This window comes from Molossus molossus, unplaced genomic scaffold (genome assembly GCF_014108415.1).
Source record: "Molossus molossus isolate mMolMol1 unplaced genomic scaffold, mMolMol1.p scaffold_m16_p_13, whole genome shotgun sequence".
In the NCBI taxonomy this organism is placed as follows: domain Eukaryota; kingdom Metazoa; phylum Chordata; class Mammalia; order Chiroptera; family Molossidae; genus Molossus; species Molossus molossus.
The window spans coordinates 47,926,054-47,951,083 of NW_023425348.1; the positions used below are offsets into that span (position 1 = coordinate 47,926,054).

At 36.1% G+C, this 25,030-nt stretch overlaps 2 protein-coding genes across 2 annotated transcripts; one reads left to right on the forward strand and one right to left on the reverse strand.

The window, feature by feature from the left end:
• Positions 1-9,241: 9,241 nt before the first annotated feature.
• LOC118628557 (olfactory receptor 51H1-like) lies at positions 9,242-10,198 on the forward strand. The gene has a single exon (XM_036259540.1). The coding sequence runs from the start codon at positions 9,242-9,244 to the stop codon at positions 10,196-10,198; it is 957 nt and encodes a 318-aa protein (XP_036115433.1).
• A 5,273-nt stretch (positions 10,199-15,471) lies between these two features.
• Positions 15,472-16,419, reverse strand: LOC118628824 (olfactory receptor 51H1). Its single transcript, XM_036259791.1, has one exon. It carries the CDS (start codon positions 16,417-16,419, stop codon positions 15,472-15,474), a length of 948 nt encoding a protein of 315 aa, XP_036115684.1.
• Positions 16,420-25,030: the final 8,611 nt, after the last annotated feature.

Below are 25,030 nucleotides of genomic sequence, written 5' to 3' on the forward strand. Positions count from 1 at the left end.
TCATTCTATTTCTGTTCCATGACTTTCACTACTTTAGATACCTGATATAAGTGAATCTTACAGTATTAAAGGGGTATCACTTCTATTTTTGACTTTCAAATAGAAACCATGTTTTAGTGATACTCATTTATTAACAATGTATTAAAATGCTTCTTTCCTCCATCCCCAATTGTAAACTTACAAACTTTCTCCTGTGATATTTGACATTAACCACTAATTCAAGAAAAATATTTATGACCTATTTCATATAGACTCAAAGATAAAGTTTTTATCTTTAAGGAAGTAAGTGGTTACTCTTGATAAGATTTTTTTCTCTATATACATATCTTTAAAAAGTCGTAATGAACAATTAGATTGATGTTGTAGTACATAATTATATAAACAGCTTTTGAAAACAAAGTCCAACTCAAGGCTGTTTTGTTTGATACAAATAAAGTAAGCAGCTTTAAAAGTATTGCTCGTATCTGTTAAATTAAAACAAAAGTAGACCTAAAAAAGAACATTGATGCAGTTACAAAAGATACAAAGCTCTACTCTTATTTCATTGATACATACACAGTGGAGTTAGTATCAAGGAAAGAAAAAATATAGGATAGTATATTCATACACAAGACTATTGTTTTCAATTGCTCAGTGCAATGAGACAAAAAAAAAAAGCATTAATAACAATTTAAAGATTTAATATTTTATTTTTTACTCTATATTTAAAAATATAGACATGATCATGCAATGGAGGTAATAATAATTAATAAGATATATCTAAATAATAATACATATCTAAAATTTATTATATAAGCATTCTAAGCAAAATTATTGTAAGTCAGAAAAACAAATCAATCAAATTTAATACAAAGAAGTATTCATAGAAGGTCGAATAGCTTAACATTTACCTTTTGAAAATACATGTTCCTTAAAATAGCTTCTTTACTAATAGAAAAGTGTAATTCAATTATGAAATTAAATAAGGTAATTAAATATTACCAGGCAAAAAAGCAGAAGAAAAAACATAAAGTGCATTTCTACCTTCCTGTTCTAGAACATTTAGGTCACACTACCTTCAACATGGCTCCTTGCTCTCTGGAAGTGTCAGGCAGCAGGCAGCAGAACCATGTTGGTCATCTCACAGGGTCACAAAGGGAAGGTGTGAACACAACAGACCTTATGGTGCCTGACACAGTCAGTTTTCAAATGCGAACATGCAGAGCAAAATGGTTGAAAATTATTTTTCAGGGACAGTCACAGCTTGATAACAAAAAATATTTGTATCTTGTGCATATTAGGAGTGAAAGACCTCCCAGAAAAGAAACAAAGACCAAACTCAAAAGGAAAGGAAAAGAATTATATTGCCTATTCCTGGCAACTTGCTCAGAGTCTTTGCTCCATAAGCATTGTTACGTAACCATGGAATGTCCTGTGTGGAAGTCCTCAGAGACAGTGATGAGAAAGGAAGAACAGCCACACAAGGGGAAGGAAGAGGTTGGTGGACATGGATACAAGCATAACGGATGGTGTAGCCTAATCTGGATCTCACTCTCTTGTCCTTTGAAACAACTGAAAGCATAACTTGTTCAGCAGAAAAAAATTAAATCATATTTAATAAAAAATTTACAAAAATGCTTAATGAAAGACAATGTTAAGAGAATCAAAAAGTAAGTTAGAGACTAGGGGGAAATATTCACAAATCACATAAACAATAAAGGCTTTTTATCCAGAATACTTATTTAAATAAAAACTCTAAATTCAACAATAACAAATAAGGAACTCAATAAGAAACAATGGGGAAAAGATTTAGACACCTCCCCAAAGAAAATAAATGGCAAATAAATGCACAAAAACAGGCTCAACATTATTAGTTATTAAGGAAATACAATTTAAAACCACCATGATGAGACGTCACTATATAGTAGAAGGACAAAAATAAATAAATAAATAAATAAATAAATAAATATATATACATATATATATATATATATATATATATAGAGAGAGAGAGAGAGAGAGAGAGAGAGAGAGAGATATCATTGAAGGTGCCGGTTGGAATGCAAAACAGCTAGGACTCTTATACAATGCAAATGAATATCTATGCAATGACACAACCATTTAAAAAAACAGTTTGCTATTTTCTTATCAAGTTAAACAGTTTAGAATAGGAGAGGGCAATCTACGTTTAAGCATTTAATCATGACAAATGAAAGCTTATGTACATATAAAAACCTCTACATATTGCTTATAACAGCTTTCTAACTAAAGTTCCTTCAACAGCCAAATGAATAAATAGAATATCACCTATATTCATGTAATGAATATCCACACAATGCAACACAGTTAATCAATAACAGGATAAATTTCAAATGCACTATGTTAAAGTGGAAGAATTCAGGGTTGAAAGATTAGATGGTATATAACAAACCAAAATTCTAAGGTCAAACAACAAGTCAGTAGTTTCCAAGAGCTTGTGGTGGGTGGAGGGGTTGACTACAAAGGGGTAACAGGAGGGAATGTTTTGGGGTTGATGGGACTCTCCTGTATTAGGATTAGGATGGCGGTTATATGACTTTGTATTTATCAAAACACAGAATTGTCCTACAAAAAGTGTATACAAATTTAAAAAGTATTTTAAAAATATAAACTGTCATAAGATCATATGGCAATTTAATTTAAAATTTACCTTTCAAGGCTTTTCCCATCTTTTCTTATGTCCTTTGTCTCTCTTGCATTTTCTCATTATGTATTCCTTGCTTGTTTCCTGATTCTTTTCTTTTTTTCCCTTCTGTTTTTAATTCTTGGCAGTTGGATCGAAACATCTGTGCCAAATAGTAATCCAGTTTATCAGATGCCTCAGAAATGTATTAAGAATGAACACATAAGAAATAATATATGAAAAATACATGCTTTCATCAATGCTAAAGATTATCTTGATGTTATGAAAACTGCTTAAGGATAGACAAGCTAAATTATAGTCTCTTACAAATGATTTACAACTGTATTTTAACTTCTCATGGTTATGTTTTTTAATGAGACTTTCACATAAAATCAAATTTATGTGGCAATGAAATCATTTAACTAGATGTAATAATACATCTGTCTAATTCAAATTTGTTTAAGTGCCAAATGTTATTAGAGTAATATTTTCTAAAGAAATTGACAAGAAATAAGAGAAACCTCATTACTTGCTCATAGTTAAGAGAAAGAAGGAACAGGAAGAAACAAGATTAAGCAAAGCAATTTATTTTTACATGAATAAAAAGTTAGTATGTTATTGAAAAAGTTCACCTAGGATAAATAGAGGGTCTGGATTTGTATAGCATTGTTAGAAAGAAAGAAAAAAACAACACATTAGAAATATTTAAGTGGTAAATTATTAGGACTTATTATTTATTTGATGACATTATTATTTATTTTACATAACTAGATAGATTTAATTGTCAACTGAGACATAAAAATTTAAAAAATAACTGGTTAAGGTATATAAGAGAAAGCACAAACTTTCTTTCTAAAGTTGTGGATTTTTTGGTTCTGATAAATGTGTGTGATACCGAATTGAAGACTATGTGGCCCCCAGGCAGATACATATAACTGTCTAAAACTCAACACAAGAATCAGTATCAGAAATATAGATTTAAAATTAATCTGCTTATATATGTAGTTGAATATATATATATATAAATTCATATTAACAACATGAACAAATGTATGAATATATATGTAAATTCAATCACCAGGGAAGAAGGTGAAATGAGAAAAGCAAGTTGTTAGATGGAAGATGGAGTCAAAGACATGGGGAATGGAGTGGGGTCACTACTGACCGTGGGGAGAGGCAATTTACTTAATTCTGGAAAGGTAAAAATGGGTGTGGATGTATTTCAAAAAGAAGCTGAGAAAGGTGGATGTTGAGAAAGATTGGATCAAATGATCACATTTTAAAAAATGAGTAGGGGGAAGGTTTTTCTATAGAACATGATGGAGAGATGATTGAATGGGAAGGGGGTAAAAAATGTGGTGAATTCTTGAAATGGTTTTGATAGGAATGGGACTAGTATACAGTCAAGAAAAATGAAAAGAACTAAAGACAGATTCTCAAAATTTACAGAATCATGCAATCTGACCTACTGCACAGTCAGTCTCTTCTATTCATTTTCAACTTTGAAGATGTTAAAAGAGAGAGATGGTAACATCTATTTAGTCTTATATTTGTGCTAGTAGTATGTGACAGAGAGTTAAAAGAAATAAGGGTCCATGTGAGATACAAGTGATCAACCTGCCTAAGTAAAACCAAAAACAAAAGCAAAAAACAGTGTTGGCTGAGAAATTGGAAAAAAGTTACAGTGATTCAGTTACTCAAAAGTTTTATTTGTCAATATAGAAGAAAAATATGAATAAAAGCATGACTTAAGCACTATAAGAGGACACATTTATAATGAATATTGAAATGTAGCGGTTAAGATATTGCAAGTAGAGCAATTCCACTTTTTAATTACTTGAAACAGAATTAAAAGAATGACAACAGCCCGGCTGGTGTGGCTCAGTGGATTGAATGTCGTCCCATGAACTGAGAGGTCCCAGTTTGATTCCCCATCAGGGCACATGGCCAGGTTGCACACTGGATCCCCAGTAGGGGGAATGCAGGAAGCAGTCGATCAATGTTTCTCTCTCACATCAATGTTTCTATCTCTCTCTCTCTTCCTCTCTTTAAAAAAAATTAAATAAAATATTAAAAAAAATAATTACATGATGTAGAGATAAATTTTGAGTTAAAGAACCCAGGAGTCTATGGTATCGAAGAGTAATCTACATTAATATTAAATTACTCTAGGACTATCATGTAGTTAAATGAAAAGTGAATAAGAGAGCTTAGTATATGAGCTTCAGTCTATATGAGCATTTTTTCCTTACCTGGTCATGTTAGCCTTCATGTTCCAGAAAGTCTAAAACTCACCTGGAACAGTGAGAACTCCCTATCCTATTATTTCTATGCTAAGTATAATTTTTACAATCAAATTCTTACAATTATGTCAAGAATCTGGGACCAGTATTCAGTGAGAGTGATATTCAATTTATACAGTCCACAGGAGTATTAAAGTAATGAGGATTATGATGATGAAAATATAAAGCAAATGTGATAAATTACAGACCTGATAAAACTCAGAATTAAACCCTGACCATTTGGCTCAGCATTTAGAGCACTGGTCCAGGGACCAAATAGTCTCAGTTTTGATTCCTGGTCAAGAGCATGTACCTGGGTTGCAGGTTCGATCCCTGGCCCTGGTTGGGGTTGTGTGGGAGCGATCAATGTGTCTCTCTCATATTGATGTTTCTTTCTCTCTCCCTCTCTTTCTCCCTCCCTTCCATTCTATCTAAATATCATTGGAAAAATATCCTCAGGTGAGGATTAACACAAAAAACAAACCTCAGAATTAATATTAGATATTATTATTATTATTGCAGCTGTTGATACTTTTACTATTCAGAGGACAGGTAGGGATGGTTGTAGTATTTGCAAGTGATAATTGAATATGGTGGAATATTAATAATCTCTTGCCTTTCTTTTGCATAGAACATGATAGGACTTGTTAGATTAATAATAAACACTAAAAATGCAGTGAGACATCAGGAAAAATTATTCATTAGGGAGTCATTTTAACTTTAGAATTAATGGGAAGATGGAATGGGAAATCATGGAGTCATTTTTCCTTCGTTATTTTTGTTCATTAGTTTTGCTGTGTTTTGAGACAAATAAAAGAAACTATTATTTATCTCAGGGCATGAAAACAGTGTGGTGGCCCTGAGAGACTGTGTTCGAGCACTCATCAGCCTCTGGAACTCCCCAACCACCCAGACACACACACACACACACACACACACACACACACACACACACACACCCACACCCACACACACACACACACACACACACACACACACACACACACATACCCCTTTTTCTTTTAGTCTTTAAGCTGCCTCAATACTATCTCATTTCCTAGACATGACAATCTAGGAGGGGATTGTACAGCCCTGGAGAGACTACTCCTCAATCTTAGAGCCTCAGGGAATAATTTTGTAGATCTGTGAAACCCTCCATGGTATGGTTTGGGGAGGGGTTTTGAAGCTACTTAGGAAATAAAATTCCTCATGTGGGAGGTGGCAATGGTTTTGCCAAGAGAGCTTTAGATTGTTAAGAATCCTCTCCCAGCTGGGGACGCTTAGCAGCCAGGTAAGTTTTAGGGCAAAATCAGAGGACAAAGTTGGTCTAGGAACAGAATATTGTAAGATATCATCAGTGAAATTTCTAATTGTCCCTCAACCATTTCTTTCCATGGTCCCTTATCTCTTCTTTTTCCTTCATTCTCTAACCCAAGCACTCCATGTTCTTGTGTTCTTGCTCATTTACACCTGCTTTAAGGGATGGATGTGAAGACATCTTTAACCTCGTGATGAATAGGTCACCTTTTTCAAAGAGATGGATAGCTATCTGATTTTCTACAGTGAATGCATTGACTTAGAAAGTAGGGACCACCCAGTCACTTTAACTAACGAATGTAGGCAGAAGGAAAGTGTCACTTATAAAATACTGCATGAGTGTTTCTATATTGGTTAGACATTGAGCTTTTAAAATTCCTTTCATCTAAAATCCTAGAATGATTGGAGTTTGAGAATTTCCCCTTGAGAAGCTAAATTGCCTCTGTCATCAGGTGAGGAGTGGTTCAATTTATCTCTAGATCAGGAGGGTTTTCTTTCCTGTTTCCTCAGGTCCCCCCTGCCTATCACACATCCTGGTGTAAGGAAGCACTAATCAGAAAAACTTATTTGAAGACCATGCCTTTATTCTATTATCTACAAATACCCTAGAATACCTGGCCTGGATGTTTTCCTAGTACATAATAGTAAATGGTACTCTGTTTATCTGTTTGCTGCTTTCCACATAATTGGGAAATTTTGTAATTTTATTTTATTGCTCACCTGCTCCTTCAATCTAGGATCTGTAATGAGGTAATGTAGCTTGTGGTAGCTGAGGAAACAGATAAACAACACTTACACAGTCTATATTTTTTATAAATGTGGCAGAATGAACAGCAGAAGGTCAGGGCTAGATAAAATTTTCAAAGGAAGAACTTGGGATCTAAGAACCTAATCTTCAGGAGACAGACTTGAACTCAACCTGTTTTCTAGATCCTGAGCAATATAAATAAAGAACAAAATCTAAAGACCCATATCCGGGAGTAAGAAGCTTGCCAAGAGATGCAGTTTTGACTTCTGCTCTAACCGAATCCTTAAGCTCCGCTGCACTTAGTTGCAATTTTTCTCAATAAGGTTCTGGCTCACATGCCACCCCATCCCCCAAACTTCTCTTCTGTTTTGATACTAAAGAGGTGTTTGACGCAGGGAAAAGTTGTTCTCTTTACCCAAGCTTCAGTTTCTTTACTAGTAAAATGTGAACTGGATCAACGTTTATTTCTGCCCTTCGTTGGATTTCTGATTTTCTGTTATTATTTCTTTTCTCTCCTTCCCTATTTTCTTCTTCCCTCTCTCATTGTTTACCTCTTAAAATTTTCCCTCATTTCTGCTTTATCCTATGATTATTTGAAAAACTTAAAATTTTTTCTTTCTCAAAAACCACCAATGTAAAAAAGGAGAAACATCTGTAACAAAAATAAAATAAAAAAACAACACCACCAATGTAAACTAAAACTAAAACAACAGTGAATGGAAGGATAGAAAATGTATGCTGGCAATGTAACAGTCCAGATATTTGTATGAACAGTTGGCTCTCTTTCATAGGAGCAATGGAAAGAAATGCACATTTTATAGAAAAAGGGAAAAAGCGCTAAGATTTAAAAGTGGTTAAGGCTGGGGAAATCTGAATCAGAAATCTTTCAAAGAGAATCTTTTGGAAGATTTCAAAAACAGTTATGTTTTTTGATGCATCATGAGCAGGAGTCATCTAGAAGTGTACACATAGCCTGGGACTGAGACACTCAATATTTGTAGGGCAGTAGGTAGATTATTAAAAAGTTACAAGAGCCACAAAGTTAAATGTTATTCTTGTTGATAGAAGAGAATCTATTGATTTTCACTTCTACTAACTACAAAGAATTCTGGATAAAAATTAAAAACAGACAAACAAAACAAAAAATAAAAAAGAACTCTCCTCCCCCCAATATTAACACTGAGAACATGTGCAGAAAACTTTTTATTTCAAGCAATCATAATAAAAAGCACCAATTTTGTTTTCTAAGGCTTTTGATTTTTAATCTTGGCATGGTCCCTGTAGGATATTATTGTTGCCCGTGTATTACATGTGTAGGGCTATACTGAGGAGCAGGGGAAACTGGAATCTGATTACAAGATGTGTGGATCTATAGTCTATGTTCTTAGCACTGCACTGCCTCTTTGTCAACTTGGTTTCAATCAATTATTGAAAACAACTGATGAGTGTCTGAAGGTTGAGGGCTTCTCAAAGAGAGGCTACCCCATTTCTAACTGACATTCATGTCTAAAGTTGAATGGCCCTATCAAGGGGCCTTTTGGAATAAATATGGTTACTGATTCTGGCAACATGAGCATGTCTTCCAGAGCTCAATCAGAGTGTAACATATCACTCTGAACAATCACTGTGCCTTACTAATAGGATTGCCAGATTATCTTGATAAAAAAAGGCTTCAGGTAAGCTATGGGATTACTTTAAAAAGAGAATTACTGTTATTGCTTTCCTCAGTATAATTTGCTCCCCCTTCTACTATGATTTCACTAGGTTAAAGATGACAAATACATTTTATTTCCTATAACTAGAAGTGGCTGTGTGAGGTTCCTGGGATGAGCATGATTCTGAGGCCATGTCCAGGTTCAGGGTAAATGAAAGAGGGTTATGCTGAAATAGAAACATAGGCATGCACACTGAGCATTTCTACCCCTGCTCTACAGACAAGATTCATTTCCTTCATGAGAGTCTGGGCATATGGAGTGTGATGGGTGAAAGTGGTATCCTTAGGGGAACAAATAGTTCATATTTTATATTTATTTTGTCTTAGTCATTGTGTCTTCAACTCTCAACAGGATACACTTTGGATTAGTAATTTCAGGGATTTAGTCCTCTCTTAAACTCTCCCCACCCAGGTGAAAACAAAATGGTTCTACTCCAGAGAAGTTGGATTCTAATATGTTGTTTATCCCTGTGGTTGTATTTTCAGGAAGCCATCAATCAAGATCAAGCTCCTTCTCATGCCTATATCACATTGGCTTCATGGCAAATAATAACTACTCCCACTTCCAACACCTTTACTTTGTCTTAGCTGGCATTCCAGGGCTTGAACAAAAGTACTACTGGGTGGCATTACCACTGGGTGCGATATATGTCATTGCCCTCTTTGGCAATGGTGTCATCATCTCTACCATTAAGTCTGAATTGTCCCTGCATATCCCTATGTACTACTTTCTGTGTATGCTGGCATTGGCAGACACGGGACTTGCTCTTTGTACTTTGCCCTCTATGCTAGGCATATTCTGGTTTAACTACAAGTATATCGCCTTTGATGCCTGCCTTGTTCAGATGTACTTCATCCACACCTTCTCAGCCATTGAGTCTGGTGTGCTGGTGGCTATGGCCTTGGATCGGGTCGTGGCAATCTGGAGCCCCCTCAGGTACAGCACCATCCTAACCAATGGTGTGGTCCGCAGAACAGGGGCAGTCATCTTGACAAGGGCAGTTTGTGTGGTCTTCCCTGTGCCTTTTCTCATCAAGCGACTCCCCTTCTACCGCTCCAACATCCTGTCGCACTCCTTCTGCCTCCACCAAGATGTGATGCGCCTCGCCTGTGCCAGCACCCGGGTCAACAGTCTCTACGGCCTCATTGCTGTCATCTTCACCAAGGGCTCTGACTCCCTCTCCATCCTCCTCTCCTATGTGTTCATCCTCCGAACAGTAATGGCCATTGCCTCAGGGGAGGGTCGGCTGAAGGCACTCAACACCTGTGTTTCACACATCTGTGCTGTACTCATCTTTTATGTGCCACTCATTGGGTTGTCTGTTATTCATCGTTTTGGAAAGCACCTTTCACCACTGACGCATGTCCTTATGGCTAATGCCTATCTTCTTGTACCCCCTGTGCTGAACCCCATAGTCTATACTGTGAAGACCAAGGAGATACGAAGGAAGATCATCCAGATATTTGTTAAAACCAAGGTTACTTCAGAGACTTAAGGTTTACCGGCTTGAGAGAGGAAGCATCTATTGTGTAAAAGCTCAGTTATGACTGTGACAAATAAAGGTTTATATATTTTTTCACATTTCTGTGTGATTTGAATTGGGCAAAAGGAGATTTTCCTGATCTCAGAGCATGCTTTCCTGTTCCTCTGCCAAGCTGTCTTTTGTCCAGTATAGATAGAGTGGCATCTATAGGAACTGTTCAATGTTCTTCAGCCCTGCATTTATGAGTTGGCATATAATAGCTAAAGACAGAGAATGTTATTATTATTTTTAAATATATCTTTATTGTTGAAAGTATTACAGATGACCCTGTTTCCCCCCGCATTGTCCCCCTCCACTCCGCTCCCACCTCAGAGAATATTATTAATTCCATTTTGTAATAACTCTTTTGAACAGAAAGAGAGCATTCATTTTATGCTTTTTAAATTAAAGCTCATTAAATTGATTTAATGTTCTAGCTCAAGAGTTAGAAATGGCTTCCATTGGCTTAATAGGGAAGAAATAAACTATATTTATTAAATAATAAGAGAACACATGGGGATAATACATTATTAAATAATATATGAATCATAAAAATGATAAAATTCTGGATTAAGAATATAAATGTATGCAATTGAGCAGGGGCCAACTGTGTTGCATAATCTAGGATCAAAATATTGAGGGTGAGTCTTAGCTCTTCCATGTTTGACACTGGTATCTATTCTCTTGCTTTCTCTTTATTGCAGTTTTTAATCTTGAAAATGGAAATAATATCCCTTGGCTTCCAGTGTTGTTACAAAATTACATTTAATCATATAAATACAATTATTTGTAAGCTCTGAAGTGTTGTGCACCTATAAGAAATGCTCAAAAATCTCAAATGTAAGAGAATAAGAGACCATATATTTATAGACTGGCCATTAAATTAAAGGCAAGTGCCAGAGTCTTTACATGTTGTCTAATTATGGAACTCCTATAAGAAAGCATGTTATGTACTCTTTTCAAATGAAGATATCAAGGCACAGGGCAATGTATTTGTTGGCCTAGGCACAGGCAGGCAGACTTGCCTGGAGAATGGTGGACTCCATGTATATCATGGGAAATGGATAAAATGGGGTAGGCAGATTGGGGAGACACTCATAATAAGGGTTTAAAAATCAAAAGATAAACCACAGAACTTATATGCATGTATGCATAAGCAATGGACACGGACAACAGAGCCGGGTACGGGGTGGGGGGTGGGGTGAGGAAGAGGGTGTCAATGGGGAAAAAAAGGAGAAACATCTGTAACAAAAATAAATTAATAAAAATAAATCATTATGGATATTGTTTGAAAGTAAAGTATAGAAAGTAGAAAGAACAAAAGCACATGTGTAGACAGAGCTATCTATATCCCTTTACATAGTCCAAATGACCTTTTCTAAAATATTTACTCTTTGATTGTTAAAATTTAAGACTAAAGATACTTTGTGACTTGAGTGGTGAATGTAATTATCTATTATTCAAATCAGTAGCTATTTTAGAAATTTGTTGGGTAGACCCTAGCCTAGTTAAGATGAATTCAGTAAGAGTATGCGTACAAGGAATGAGTATTTCCATTTAAATACTGCTTTCCATTTAAATGCTACTTTCGGGTTCAAGAGGCCTTACTGAATTAATCTTAGATAGGTTCATAAAAATAATCTTCACTAAGAAACATAGCAGTTGCAGATGTTTAACAAAATCATAAAGAATAAAACATCATTTAAATATTCTGGACTTTGTGGGGATAGTTGAGCCCTACCACTCCCGGAGGCTTGTTAAGAGTTTGCCAACACAATCACAGTCCCGAGTCTGGAGCAGGGAACGGAACCCAGAGCTATTCCTGTTGTTAGGAGGCTAGGTCTCAACTGTTTTTTTGACATGAGGAAGGGGTCCTTAGAAGCACTGTAAAGAGACCATATCCTCAGGGGATGAACAAGCTTCTTGAAGACTTTCAGGTCTTGGGTATTTTCACCAATATGTGATACTTGAAATTTAGGCTATGCCAAAAATTTCTAAATTACACTCTAACTTTTACAGGCAAATAGAAATGCTCTTCATAGCCATTGTCTTTGGTGCCTTAATTACATAAAGGCTAACCTCAGGAACAAAGGTACTGGTAAAGGAGTTAGTGGGTTTTCCTATGTCCCTTTCTGTCTCCTTCACTTTTCTTCTTTCAAGACAAAGATGATGATAGTCACAGCAACAGCAGTACCAGCAGTAATAATAGCTATAATGCCACCTACTAAATAATAACTACACTAACTGGTGTTTTAGCCATGGTCTCATTACTCCCTGAATTAACTCTGAGTGAATACAGGGTGGGCAAAAGCAGGTTTACAGTTGTGAGTAGGTAAAACATAGAGTTTATGCTGTTATTATTATTTATTAATTATTATATTATTTTTCATATGATCAAATGTAAACCTGCCTTTGCCCTACCCTTTATATTGAGGGCAAGGGCTTATGTGTTATATAGCCCTGGGTCTAAGTTCTGGCTGTGCCACTTCTGTCTGTGTAATCTAGGTGAGATATCTAATTTATTTAATACTAATTGTTCTTATCTACAAAATAGGGATTAGATTATCATTTATTTTATAAAGTAACAGATTAAAGGAATTAATAATGCATGTAAGGCTTAGCCCAGGGCCTGGAAGTAATGAGCATTGAGTAAATATCAATTGGTATTATTCTTATTCCTATATTATTATTGTTGTTATTATTCTCAGTTGAAAAAATACACACTAAAGCACAGAGTATTTGTGTAACTTGATCAAGTTCACATAGCAAGTACATGGGCACAGCCACAATTTAAAAAAATATTTTTTATTGATTTTTAGAGAGAGAAGAAGGGAGGGGAGAGAGAGAGAGAGAGAGAGAGAGAGAGAGAAACATTGATGCAAAACATTGATTGATCACCTCCCACAAGCCCCACACTGGGAATTAAACTGATGTGTGGGATGACTCCCAACCAACTGATTCATACTGCTGGGGCATACACAGACAGAGTTTGATACCACATCATTACTCCAACTCTGAGATTAATAAGCAAGGGACTTTAAATATGTAATTTATCCAAATAAATCAAGTTGAAGGGGGATTGAGTTGAAAGTATTTGATTTGCTAATTGGAAAGAGGTCTGAACCATGGAAAATATAGCTTTCATACAGCAATGGAAATAAAATTCAGACTGCAGGATCTAGAGAAGGTATTTCAAATTGAGGATGTGGAGCGTGTATGTAGATTGCCAGTAAAAAATTTACGTTTTAGATTTTGCTACCCGATGGTCCCATCAGATAATGAGTGGGTGATGGCTTTAAAGGGCACTTTCAGCTAATTGTCTCTGTTATCAGTTTGTGAACATTGGAAATACAGTCTGTGGTTGTTGGCTTCTATCCTTAGTCTAGAGTAGTGGTTTTCAAATTTTTGGTTATGCATCCATACAAGGAAATGAAAAAGGACACTTCCTAATATATTTGATTTTTATTTTTATTCATTGACAAAGTATATGCACACACTGCTATCCTCATATCTTATGTATATGGTAGCACATTAAGAAAAATAAATATTTTGAAGTATGAGATACAATTAAATAGAAATATAATTTCTATTATTTCCTTTTTGTAGGCAAATTGATGATACTGTGTTCTGTTTGAGATTCATGTTTTCCATTTAGATAGCATCAATATTAAGGCCTTGACTGATATTTGCATTCTGCACAGATCTCCAATTTTCAAGTAATTTCCATGGAAAATGTAAACTCTCTATCAATCTTGCAAATTTAGCCTTAATATGCCTCTCTGTCTAGTTTCATTTTAGCAAGCTGAACTTCTTACGTAAACATTCAACAATATTGATTACCAGCATATCATCTTTCATGCATCTGTATCTTAAAATCACTGGTTCCTCCCCTCTCTTTGATATTTGCTTGCAAGCCTAGGAAACCCCGAGGCATAGGTCAAGTCTCAATTCACAGGTTCTACAATCAACAGATCTAAATTTGAATCTAGTTCTGCCACTTAAAAACTGTATGACTTAGAATAAGTTACTGAACTGCTGCAAATATTATTTTCCCCCATGTGTAAAATGTTGGTAACACTTATTCTCAAAAATTGTTGGGGAAATTCATTGAGATAATATGCAAAGGCAGCCAGCATTATTAGTTATTATTGAAAAATTAATTGTGATATTGTCATGTAATATCAACTTGACTTTTGATTTTATACATATTTCCTTGCAGATAAAATGACAGGGTTGAACAGAAAATTGGTGGATTTTTCTCTGTATCTTCAGGGTCTAGCATCATGACTGACATTTCATTGGTGTTAAATCTATATTTATTGAATGAGTAAATAATCCCCTAGCAACTTGATTGTGTATTGATTTACCGAATACTTAAAGGAGGAACTAACATCGATGCAAAGGCACATTGATTTGATATACACATCCCCATTCTTGTGTGCACTGCTTTCTTAAACTTTTCACTAGTACAGAAAATTTTCATTTGTCCTCATATGAAGCCCAGCAGTAATTTTACTTGGTAAAGTTTTGCTGGATTCTCCAGTACACAGCAAAATAGACTTTACTCTTGCTGAGTCAAAAAAGTAAGAGCAAAACACCTATTATTCTATTAAGTATGTGGCAAAAATCTAGAACTATTATATATATATATTTATATGTATATATATATGTATATATATATGTAAAGAAGTAATATCCCTTAAAAGAAGAGGTGTAAATTAACTATAGCTGTGTCTATTTTAATTTTATCATAGATACTCATTACCCAATAAAACTAAAACATGAAAATAAATGCTACTTAATTTTGTAACAGTTTTCTTTGCTCTATTAAAAAAAATCTCAGAAATCTAGTCCTTCAGCAGTGCTATAGGGCTTCTACAATTCTTGATGTAATTGTTATTTAATTGATAACTTAACATTATATAACTTAACATGATATTACTTAACATTATATAAAGAATGTAAGCATTGTCTGAATAAACAGGTGATAATTTATGTCATTACTGATGCTCATCTCTTGTTTCAGAGAATTAAAGTTATGATATTAATTAAACTAGATTTTGCATGTGATTTAGCAAAGTATATACATTCCAAAATGTAGTGTGTACAGATGAAGGATGACCTGTGTTTTATCTTTACCCACATGTCTTGCCCACCCTTGCATTTTACCAGATGTGTGTAATTTGGCTGCATTGCAACCGCTGAAAATGCTATTTATTGTTCATCTTCCATTTGCTTCCATTTCTCTAGGTCCTGTTCTTTCTTCTCTGGAACACGTGGATGATCCGCCTTCGTATCTGCTTTGTCTTCACACTGTAGACAACGGGGTTTAGTACAGGGGGGAGTAACAGATAGATATTGGCCATGAGCATGTGTACTACTGGTGATAAATGCTTCCCAAATCTGTGGATTATGGTAACACCAATGAGGGGAATGTAGAAGAGGAGCACAGCACAGATGTGAGACAGGCAGGTATTGAGGGCTTTGAGCCTTTCAGCTTTGGAAGCAATGCCCAGCACAGTCTTCAGGATGAGTATGTAAGAAAAGAGAATGATGAGGGCATCCAGTCCCAATGTGAAGATGACTATGATGAGTCCATACAGGCTGTTGATGCGGGTGCTGGCACAGGCTAGTCGCATTGCATCTTGGTGGAGACAGTATGGATGAGACAAGACATTGGAACTGCAAAAGGGTAGCCGCTTTATAAGAAAGGGCACAGGAAAGACCACACAGACTGCCCGGGTGAGGACAGCTATTCCAATCTTGCCAATGATGCTGTGTGTGAGGATGGAAGCATAGTGTAATGGGTTGCGGATGGCCACAAATCTGTCGAAGGCCATGGACACTAATACTCCTGATTCAACCACTCCAAATCCATGGATGAAGAACATCTGTGTGATGCATGCATCAAAGGGAATCTCAGGGGCATTAAACCAGAAGATGCTGAGCGTGGAAGGCAAGGTGGACATGGAGAGACTAACATCAGTCAGAGCCAAGATGGAGAGGAAGTAGTACATAGGCTCATGGAGACTCTGATCTACCTTGATGACAGCTAGAATAGTACCATTTCCCAGGAGAGTTAGTGCGTAGAGAAATCCCAAGGGAAAGGACATCCATGGGTTTTTATCTGGCATCCCTGGGATTCCTGTCAAAATAAAACTATGGTGATTGAAAAATGATGCATTAGAGTTCATCGTGGTGTTCTCACCATCTGGTGAGGCTGGACTCTCCCACTTTGCTCACAGCTCCTAAATTGAAAATATAGTTTCATATAAGAGAGACAGGTAAATGGCTTTATGAATGTACAAGAGGAACAGCAGAGGGGAGAATTAAGTTAAAAATAGCATCTCAAAGGTTTTTGTATTGCCCTGGCCAGTTTGGCTCAGCGGTTAGAGCATCAGCCTGTGGACTGGAGAGTCCCCGGTTCAGTTCCCATTAAGGGCATGAACCTTGGTTGCGGTTTGTCCCTGGCCCCGGTTGGGGTCATGTGGGTGGCAACCACTCAATGTGTCTCTCTCACATTGATGTTTCTCTCTCTCTCTTCTCCCCCTCTTCCTCCCACTCTATCTGAAGATACATGCAAAAATGTCCTCGGGTGAGAATTTTAAAAAAAAAGGGTTTTTGTATCACTATTTTTTGCTTCCTAGATAATCACATGGGATGACCTTCCTTCCCTTACATTTAGTTTCTTTATTCAAAAAATAGAGATAAGACTAAACCCCTAGTGTTTTGACAATAAAACATCTGGATATCTCCTGTATTAAAAGCTCTTCAGATTTGACAGAAAAGAAGCAGCAACACCCAAGGGCTTAATAGCACAGAGAATTTTTCAAAATAATAAAAAACCCTACTAAACTCACATTACCACACACACATAGTTACACCCATTCTACTGCCTTCACAAACCCATACATGTCCACATGAATCCATGCATGCAGTAGAATGTGTGTATACATATATGCATTCTCATACACACATACACACACACACACACACGTGTGTGTGTATATATTTCCACATGACTAGGTATTTATTTCATTGTATTTATAATGAATGGCCTACATTTTTTTTTTTAAGGTTTGCCATTGCAAATACACAAAACAGGGTTTATTCTTGTATTATTTGTCATTGCATTATTTTCCATACAAACAACTCTAAAGCCACTTTTATCCCCCCCGTATACTCTTCTTTTTATTTTTTTTATTAATTAATTTTTGTTACTCCTTTTCCCCCCACTGGTTCCCCCCTCCCCCTCCCTCCCTGTCCCCTCTCCAGTTTGTTGTCCATGTCCACTGTTCATGCATACATGCATATAAGTTCTGTGGTTTATCTCTCCCCTACCACCCCCTCTTCCGGGGATTGTCAGTCTGTACCCCACTTCCACGTCTCTGGGACTACCCCATTCCTCAGACTGTTATGTTCATTATATTCCACAAATAAGTGAGATCATATGAAACTTGTCTTTCTCTGTTTGGCTTGTTTCACTTAGGATGATACTTTCCAGGTCCCTCCATGTAGTCTCAAAGGATAAGAGATCTTTCTTTCTTACAGCTGCATAGTACTCCATTGTGTATATGTACCACAGCTTTTTTATATGAATGGCCTCCATTTGTACATAGATACATTAGTTGGTAAAACTGTTCAAATTAATATTTAATCTTCACAAAATTTAACAAATTTTAATAACCTCATTTTAAAGTATCAAGGAACAAAGAATAAAGGTTATTGGCCCACAAATAGCCACACATGAAATATGAGAGTAACCACTCACAGGATTTTTATTTTCAGAGTTTTCTAACTCATCAGGAACCTGGGGCCATTCTTGAAACCTTTTCTTTCATCAAACAGCATTTAACCACTTTCAAACTTGTCTTTAAAACATATGAAATAATTATCCCCTTTCTTTTTTTTTTTTTTTTATATAGCCAATCAATAGTATAGCCCACTTCTCCCAGGCTACCAATCATCCTCCTACCAATAATTATTCATTCTGCAGTCAGAATACATTTTAAAATTTGAAATATGATTTATTCATCACAATCAAAACCTCCTTATAAGGCTTCTATTATACTTAGAACAGAGTCACAAATCTTTATCTTAGCCATCAAGGTAAGGCACCATTCAGCCCCTCTCTACCTCTCTAGTACCAGCTCACACCATTTGGTCTCTTTAATTCAGTCAAATTTGGGGTGTTTAAGTTCCTGAATCTCACTAAGATACTCCCTGACACAGGATTTACACATTTGTTTTTCCCTGTTCCTTATACCTTTCTGCACCTCCTATATAGTTCCTCTTTGCCTGATCAAAGCCTATCTGTCCTTCCCAAGTGTAAGCCTTTTCCAAATAACCACTGTCCTTTAAGACGCCCTAGTATGCTGTTTGCAAATTCTGGGCTTTTTCTTCTTATAAGTGAGTACAGTTCATTAACCATTGCATAAGTATTTAATGTCTATCTCTCCCACTAGAAGTTAAACTCCCTGCAAGAAAGGAATATTTATCTGCTCATCACCTAACAGACCCTATGCTAAGCATAAAATGACGTTTCCACGTGTGTTGAATAAAGGAATGAAACAGTGGATACATTAATATGGATTACTGAATGCCATATTTCTTTCCAGAAGTCTTGAAAACCCTTAAACTTCTCCTGTTTCTTTGCTATTTGGGGGACAGCACTGCAAATAAGTTATTTTGCAGATTCTGAGGAATCCTTGAAAGACAGTGTAGTCTACTAACAAAGGTTGTTTGTATGTTGCAAACAGAATCCAGGCCTCTTTCCCAATAAATCACAATGCTCAGTTCTAAACAAAGTGTGCTGTGGTGGTATATCACCCTGTGGCTGGACTCTGAAGAAGGGGCTATTTAATACTTTACTTGGCAAGTGAGAACCCTTCACTGCTGATTCCATATCTCAAGCAATTCTGATGGCTTTCATTTGGGAAGAGTCAGCTGGCTTATTTTTACTCAATGTTTTTCTTCGGAAGACTTGAAAGATCTTTGCTATTCTTTGAATAAGACCCAGGGACTGCTGAACCACTGTTGTTCTATGGAGATTGTTGATTTTCGTTTATCTTTTCCTGCTTTGGCTCTGTTTATCCAAATGTATTATTACCTCATCTTCTCCTTTATTTCTCATTCCGTTTTCTATTCTCCATCTTTCTTTTTTCCCCCCTAAATTTTCAGCCCCCTATTTTCTCTAGTTTCCAATTTAATTCTCATTTACTCTTACATCCAATCTTCATTTCATTCTTCTCTATGCACTAATTCTTCCCCCACAGTATGTCTTTTTTTTTTTTTATCCTCACCAGAGGATATTTTTCCATATTTTGTACAGATAGAGTGGGAGGGAGAGAGAGGAAGGGAGAGAGAGAGAAACATCGACGTGAAGGGACACATCGAGTGGCTGCCACCCGCACGACCAACCAGGGCCGGGGACAAACTGCAATCGAAGTACGTGCCCTTAGCGGGAACTGAACCTGGGTCTCTCCGGACCGCAGGCCGATGCTCTAACCGCTGAGCCAAACTGGCCAGGGCTCTTCTTTTTTTCTAATAGCAACATCTACTTTTACTTTTTCCCCATCTTTGCTTTCTGCCACTCATGACCCTCTATAGACTTCTCATCTCTCCTTCTTATTTCTCTCACTAGAATTTCTTTTATGAGGATTTAATGAAAAAAAAAAAAGTTCGTAAATAATCATACACAGAGGTTGTTAGGTGGAGAGTGTGTAAAAATTTCAAGATTAATGTATTACCTGTATCAACCTCTGGGCTCCAGTTCAGATTTAATTTGGCTTCTTTTCTGCTTTGAGACTAGCAAAAAGAGCATTTATTAAGAGTTCTCAAACCTCTGGTGGCACCTGGAGCCATCATGATTCTATGACGATTTCACAATTGCTCTGGGAAAATCCAGTGGGGTGTATTATGTAGTGCCACCTGGCTATTCCACCTGGACTTCCCTGTGTACTCCAAAACTTTCCTTCATCTGTTAAACTATTCGTTCTTCTGAAAACACATCTTTTTAAAATATTTTGATTTTATTTGCATCTTGTCTGCCAGGTTTGAAGAAGAAAAAAGAAGAATCTATTTCTCCCCTCCCCTCCCCCACCTCATGCATATGTATATATTTGCCTTGTGTTAAATCACTAAATAAGATATAGGATTCCAGCCCAATGTCAGTCCAGATCTTCTGATTCCAAAGCCAGTCTCACTTTCAGTAATGACATAATGTTGGGATTTATCCTAAAATAGGGCTGAGGTCTACTGTTTTTGAATTGAGACATGGATTGCCTGAACTCCCCATCAGGAACACAGAAGAAAAAGTTTTTACAATTTGTTGGACTTGTTTGGTTTCCTAGGTTGTTATTTCAATATATTGAATATAATGATACTAAATATCTTAATTTTAATTTGTTTTCATGTATTTTCTTATAATGATCATTTTTCGTCAGTGAGGTAATTCTTAAAATTACAGAAACAGCCGGTATTCCATCGGTGTGTGCCTTTATGTGGTTAGTCCTTAAACGGTTTACAGACACATTCCACTACCTCTTCATGTGCCTTTTGGTCTCATTTATTTTCCTTCATAGGTACAGTCACAATATTTTTTATTTTATTTATTTTTAAAAATTAATTAATTTATTTTTGTTACAGATGTTTCTCCTTTTCCCCATCATTAATTCCCCCCTCCCCCTCACTCCCTGCCCTGTCCCCAGTTTTGTTGTCCATGTCCATTGTTCATGCACACATGCATATAAGTTCTGTGGTTTATCTCTCCCCCAGAACCCCCTCTTCTGGGGATTGTCAGTCTGTACCCCACTTCCACGTCTCTGGGACTACCCCATTCCTCAAACTGTTATGTTCATTATATTCCACCAATAAGTGAGATCATATGATACTTGTCTTTCTCTGTTTGGTTTGGTTCACTTAGGATAATACTTTCCAGGTCCCACCATATCATCTCAAAGGATAAGAGATCTTCCTTTCTTACAGCTGCATAGTACTCCATTGTGTATATATACCACTGCTTTTTTATCCATTCGTCTACTGATGGACATTTGGGCTGTTTCTAGATCTTAGCTATTGTAAATAGTGCTGCTATGAACATGGGGGTACATATATTCTTCCTGATTGGTGTTTCAGGCTTCTTAGGGTATATTCCTAGAAGCGGGATCACTGGGTCAAATGGAAGTTCAATTTTTAATTTTTTGAGGTAACACCATATTGTTTTCCCTAGTGGCTGCACCAGTCTGCATTCCCACCAGCAGTATACTAGAGTCCCCTTTTCTCCACATCCTCGCCAACACTTGTTGTTTGATGATTTGTTGATGGCGGCCATTCTGACAGGTGTGAGGTGATACTTCATTGTTGTTTTAATTTGTATCTCTCTGATGATTAGTGATGTTGAGCATTTCTTCATATGTCTCTTGGCCATTTGTATATCCTGTTTGTAGAGGGGTCTATTTAGTTCCTCTGCCCATTTTTTAATTGGGTTCTTTGTCTTCCTTTTGTTGAGTTGTATGAACACTCTATATAGGTTGAAAATTAACCCCTTATCTGATATATCATTGGCAATTATGCTCTCCCATATAGTGGGTTGCCTTTGCATGTTGATGATTGTACCTTTCACTGTGCAGAAGCTTTTGAGTTTGATATAGTCCCATGTGTTCATTTTCTGCTTTGTTTCTGTTGCCTTAGGTGATGTATCAGTGAAATTCTGCTGTGTATGATGCCTCCAATTTTGTTGCCTACATTTTCTTCTAGGATTTTTATGGATTCATGAGTCACCTTTAAGTCTTTTATCCATTTTGAGTTTATTTTTGTGTATGGTGTAAGTTGATGGTCTAGTTTCATTTTTTTGCATGTAGCTGTCCAATTTTCCCAACACAATTTATTAAATTGTAAAGAGGCTGTCTTTACTCCATTGTATGCTCTTGACACCTTTGTCAAATATTAATTGAGCATATTACCTTGGGTCCATTTCTGGGTTCTCTGTTCTGTTCCACTGGTCTATACGCTTGTTCTTGTGCCAGTATCAGGCTGTTTTAATTACAGCGGCTTTGTAGTATAACCTGAAATCTGGTAATGTGATCCCTCCAAGTTTGTTCTTCTTTTTCCAGATTGCTATGGCTATTTGAGGTCTTTCTTGGTTCCATACGATCTTGAAGTATTTGTTCTAGTTCTATGAAGTATGTCGTTGGTATTTTGATAAGGATTGCATGAATCTATAGATTGCTTTGGGTAGTATGAACATTGTAATGATGTTAATTCTTCCGATCCATGAACAACGTATGTGCTTCCACTTTTTTATATCTTCCTCTATTTCTTTTTTCAATGACCCGTAGTTTTCTGTGAATAGGACCTTTATTACTTTGGTTAAGTTTATTTCTAGGTATCTTGATTTTTTTGCCGCGATGGTAAATGGGATTGTTTTTTTAGTTTCTCTTTCTGTGAGTTCATCATTGGTGTATATAAATGCCGTCAATTTCTTGATGTTAATTTTGTATCCTGCTACTTTGCCAAATTAATTTATGAAGTCTAGTAAATTTTGATGGAGTCTTTAGGGTTTTCTACATATAGTATCATGTCATCTGTGAATAATGACAGTTTCACTTCCTTCCTTCCAATTTGGATCCCTTTTATTTTATTTTTCCTGTCTGATTGCTGTGGCTAAGACTTCCAGTGCTACATTAAATAAGAGTAGCGAAAGTGGGCATCCTTGTATTGTCCCTGTTCTTAAGAAAAGTGCTTTTAGTTTTTGCCCATTGTGTATAATGTTGTCTGTAGGTCTTTCATATATGGCCTTTATTATGTCAAGATACAATTTTCTATTCCTAGATTGCTAAGTGTTTTTATCAGAAATGGATGCTGGATTTTGTCGAACACATTTTCAGCATCTACTGATATGATCATATGATTTTTATCTTTTATTTTGTTTATGTGATGTATCATATTTATTGATTTTCAAATATTGTACCAGCCTTGCATCCCAGGGATGACTCTGATTTGGTCATGAGAATAATTTTTTTGTTGTATTGCTAGATCCCATTTGCTAGTATCTTATTCAGGATTTTGGCATCTATGTTCATCAGGGATATTGGCCTGTAGTTTTCTTTCTTTGTAGTGTCTTTTTCTGGTTTTGGAATTAGAATTATGCTGGCCTCATAAAACGAGTTTGGAAGTCTTCCTTCTTGAATTTTTAAATGGCTTGAGGAGAATGGGTATTAGTTCTTCTTTGAATGTTAGGTAAAATTCCCCTATGAAACCGTCTGGGCATAGGCTTTTGTTTGCTGGGAGAGTCTTGATTACATCTTCAAATTCCTTAGCTCTTATTGGTCTGTTCAAGTTGTCTATCTTTTCCCGGTTCAGTTTTGGGAGACTATGTGTTTTTAGAAATTTGTCTTCTCACTTAGATTGTCAAATTTGTTGCCGTATAATTGTTTATAATATTTGTTAACAATTATTTGTATTTCTGTGGTGTCAGTTGTTACGTCTCCTCTTTCATTTCTGATTTTGTGTATTTGGGTTCTCTCTGTTTGTTTCTTGGTGAGTCTAGCTAAGGGTCCATCAATCTTGTTTATCTTTTAAAAAAACCAGCTCTTTGTTTCATTGATCCTTTGAATTGTTTTTTGGTCTCCATGTCATTTATTTCTGCTCTGATCATTACTATTTCCTTTCTTCTACTTGTTCTAGGGTTTTCTTTTTGTTTGCTTTCTAGTTCTTTAAGTAGTGAGGTTAGATAGTCTATTAGAATTTTTTTTTTTTTTTGCTTCATGAGGTAGGCCTGTAGTGCTATGAACTTCCCTTTCAGAAATGCTGTCGCTGCATCCCATAGATTTTGTGCTATTGTGTGTTTATTTTCATTGGTTTCTAGGAGGTTTTTAATTTCTCCCTTGATCTCCTTGGTAACCCATTCGTTGTTTAATCTTATGCTATATAGCCTCTATGTTTTCAAATGTCTTTGCATGTTGTTTTTGCAATTGATTTCTAGTTTCATGCCATTGTGATCTGAGAAGATGCTTGATATGATTTCAATCTTCTTGAACCTGTAGAGTCTTAGTTTATGTCCTAACATGTGGTCTATCTTTGAGAAGGTCCCATGTGCACTTGAGAAGAATGTGAATTCTGTAGTTTTGAGGTGTAATTCTCTGTAGATATGTATTAAATCCATTTGGTCTAGTGCTTTGTTTAGAGTCTCTGTTTCCTTGCTAATTTTTTATCTAGAGGATGTATCCAGTGATGTGAGTGGGGTGTTGAAGTCCCCTGCTATGATTGTATTGCTGTCGATTTCTCTTTTGACGTCCTCCAGAAGATTTTTAATGTATTTTGGTGCTCCTATATTGGGTGCATATATGTTTACCAAGGTTATATCATTCTGTTGGATAGATACTTTCAATATTACCTAGTGGGTTTCTTTGTCTTTAGTTATGGTCTTCATTTTGAAATCTACTTTATCAGATATGAGTATTGCTACACTAGTTTTTTTTTGCTTTTTGTTTGCTTGAAAGATTTTGTTTTTCATCCCTTCACTTTCCACCTCTGTGGGTCTTTTGTTGTAAGGTGGGTTTCTTGTAAACAACATATATGAGTCATGCTACTCTTATCCAGTCAACTACTCTGTGTCTTTTTATCGCAGAATTTAAACCATTCACATTTAAGGTGATAATTGATATATACTTATATATTGCCATTTTTGTTTAGTGTGGTTCTACTTTTCTTCCTATTTCTTCTACTAGTTACAGCAGTCCTTTTAGCATATCTTGCAGTGCTGGTTTGGTGTTAATATATTCCCTTAGCCTTTTTTTTTTTTTT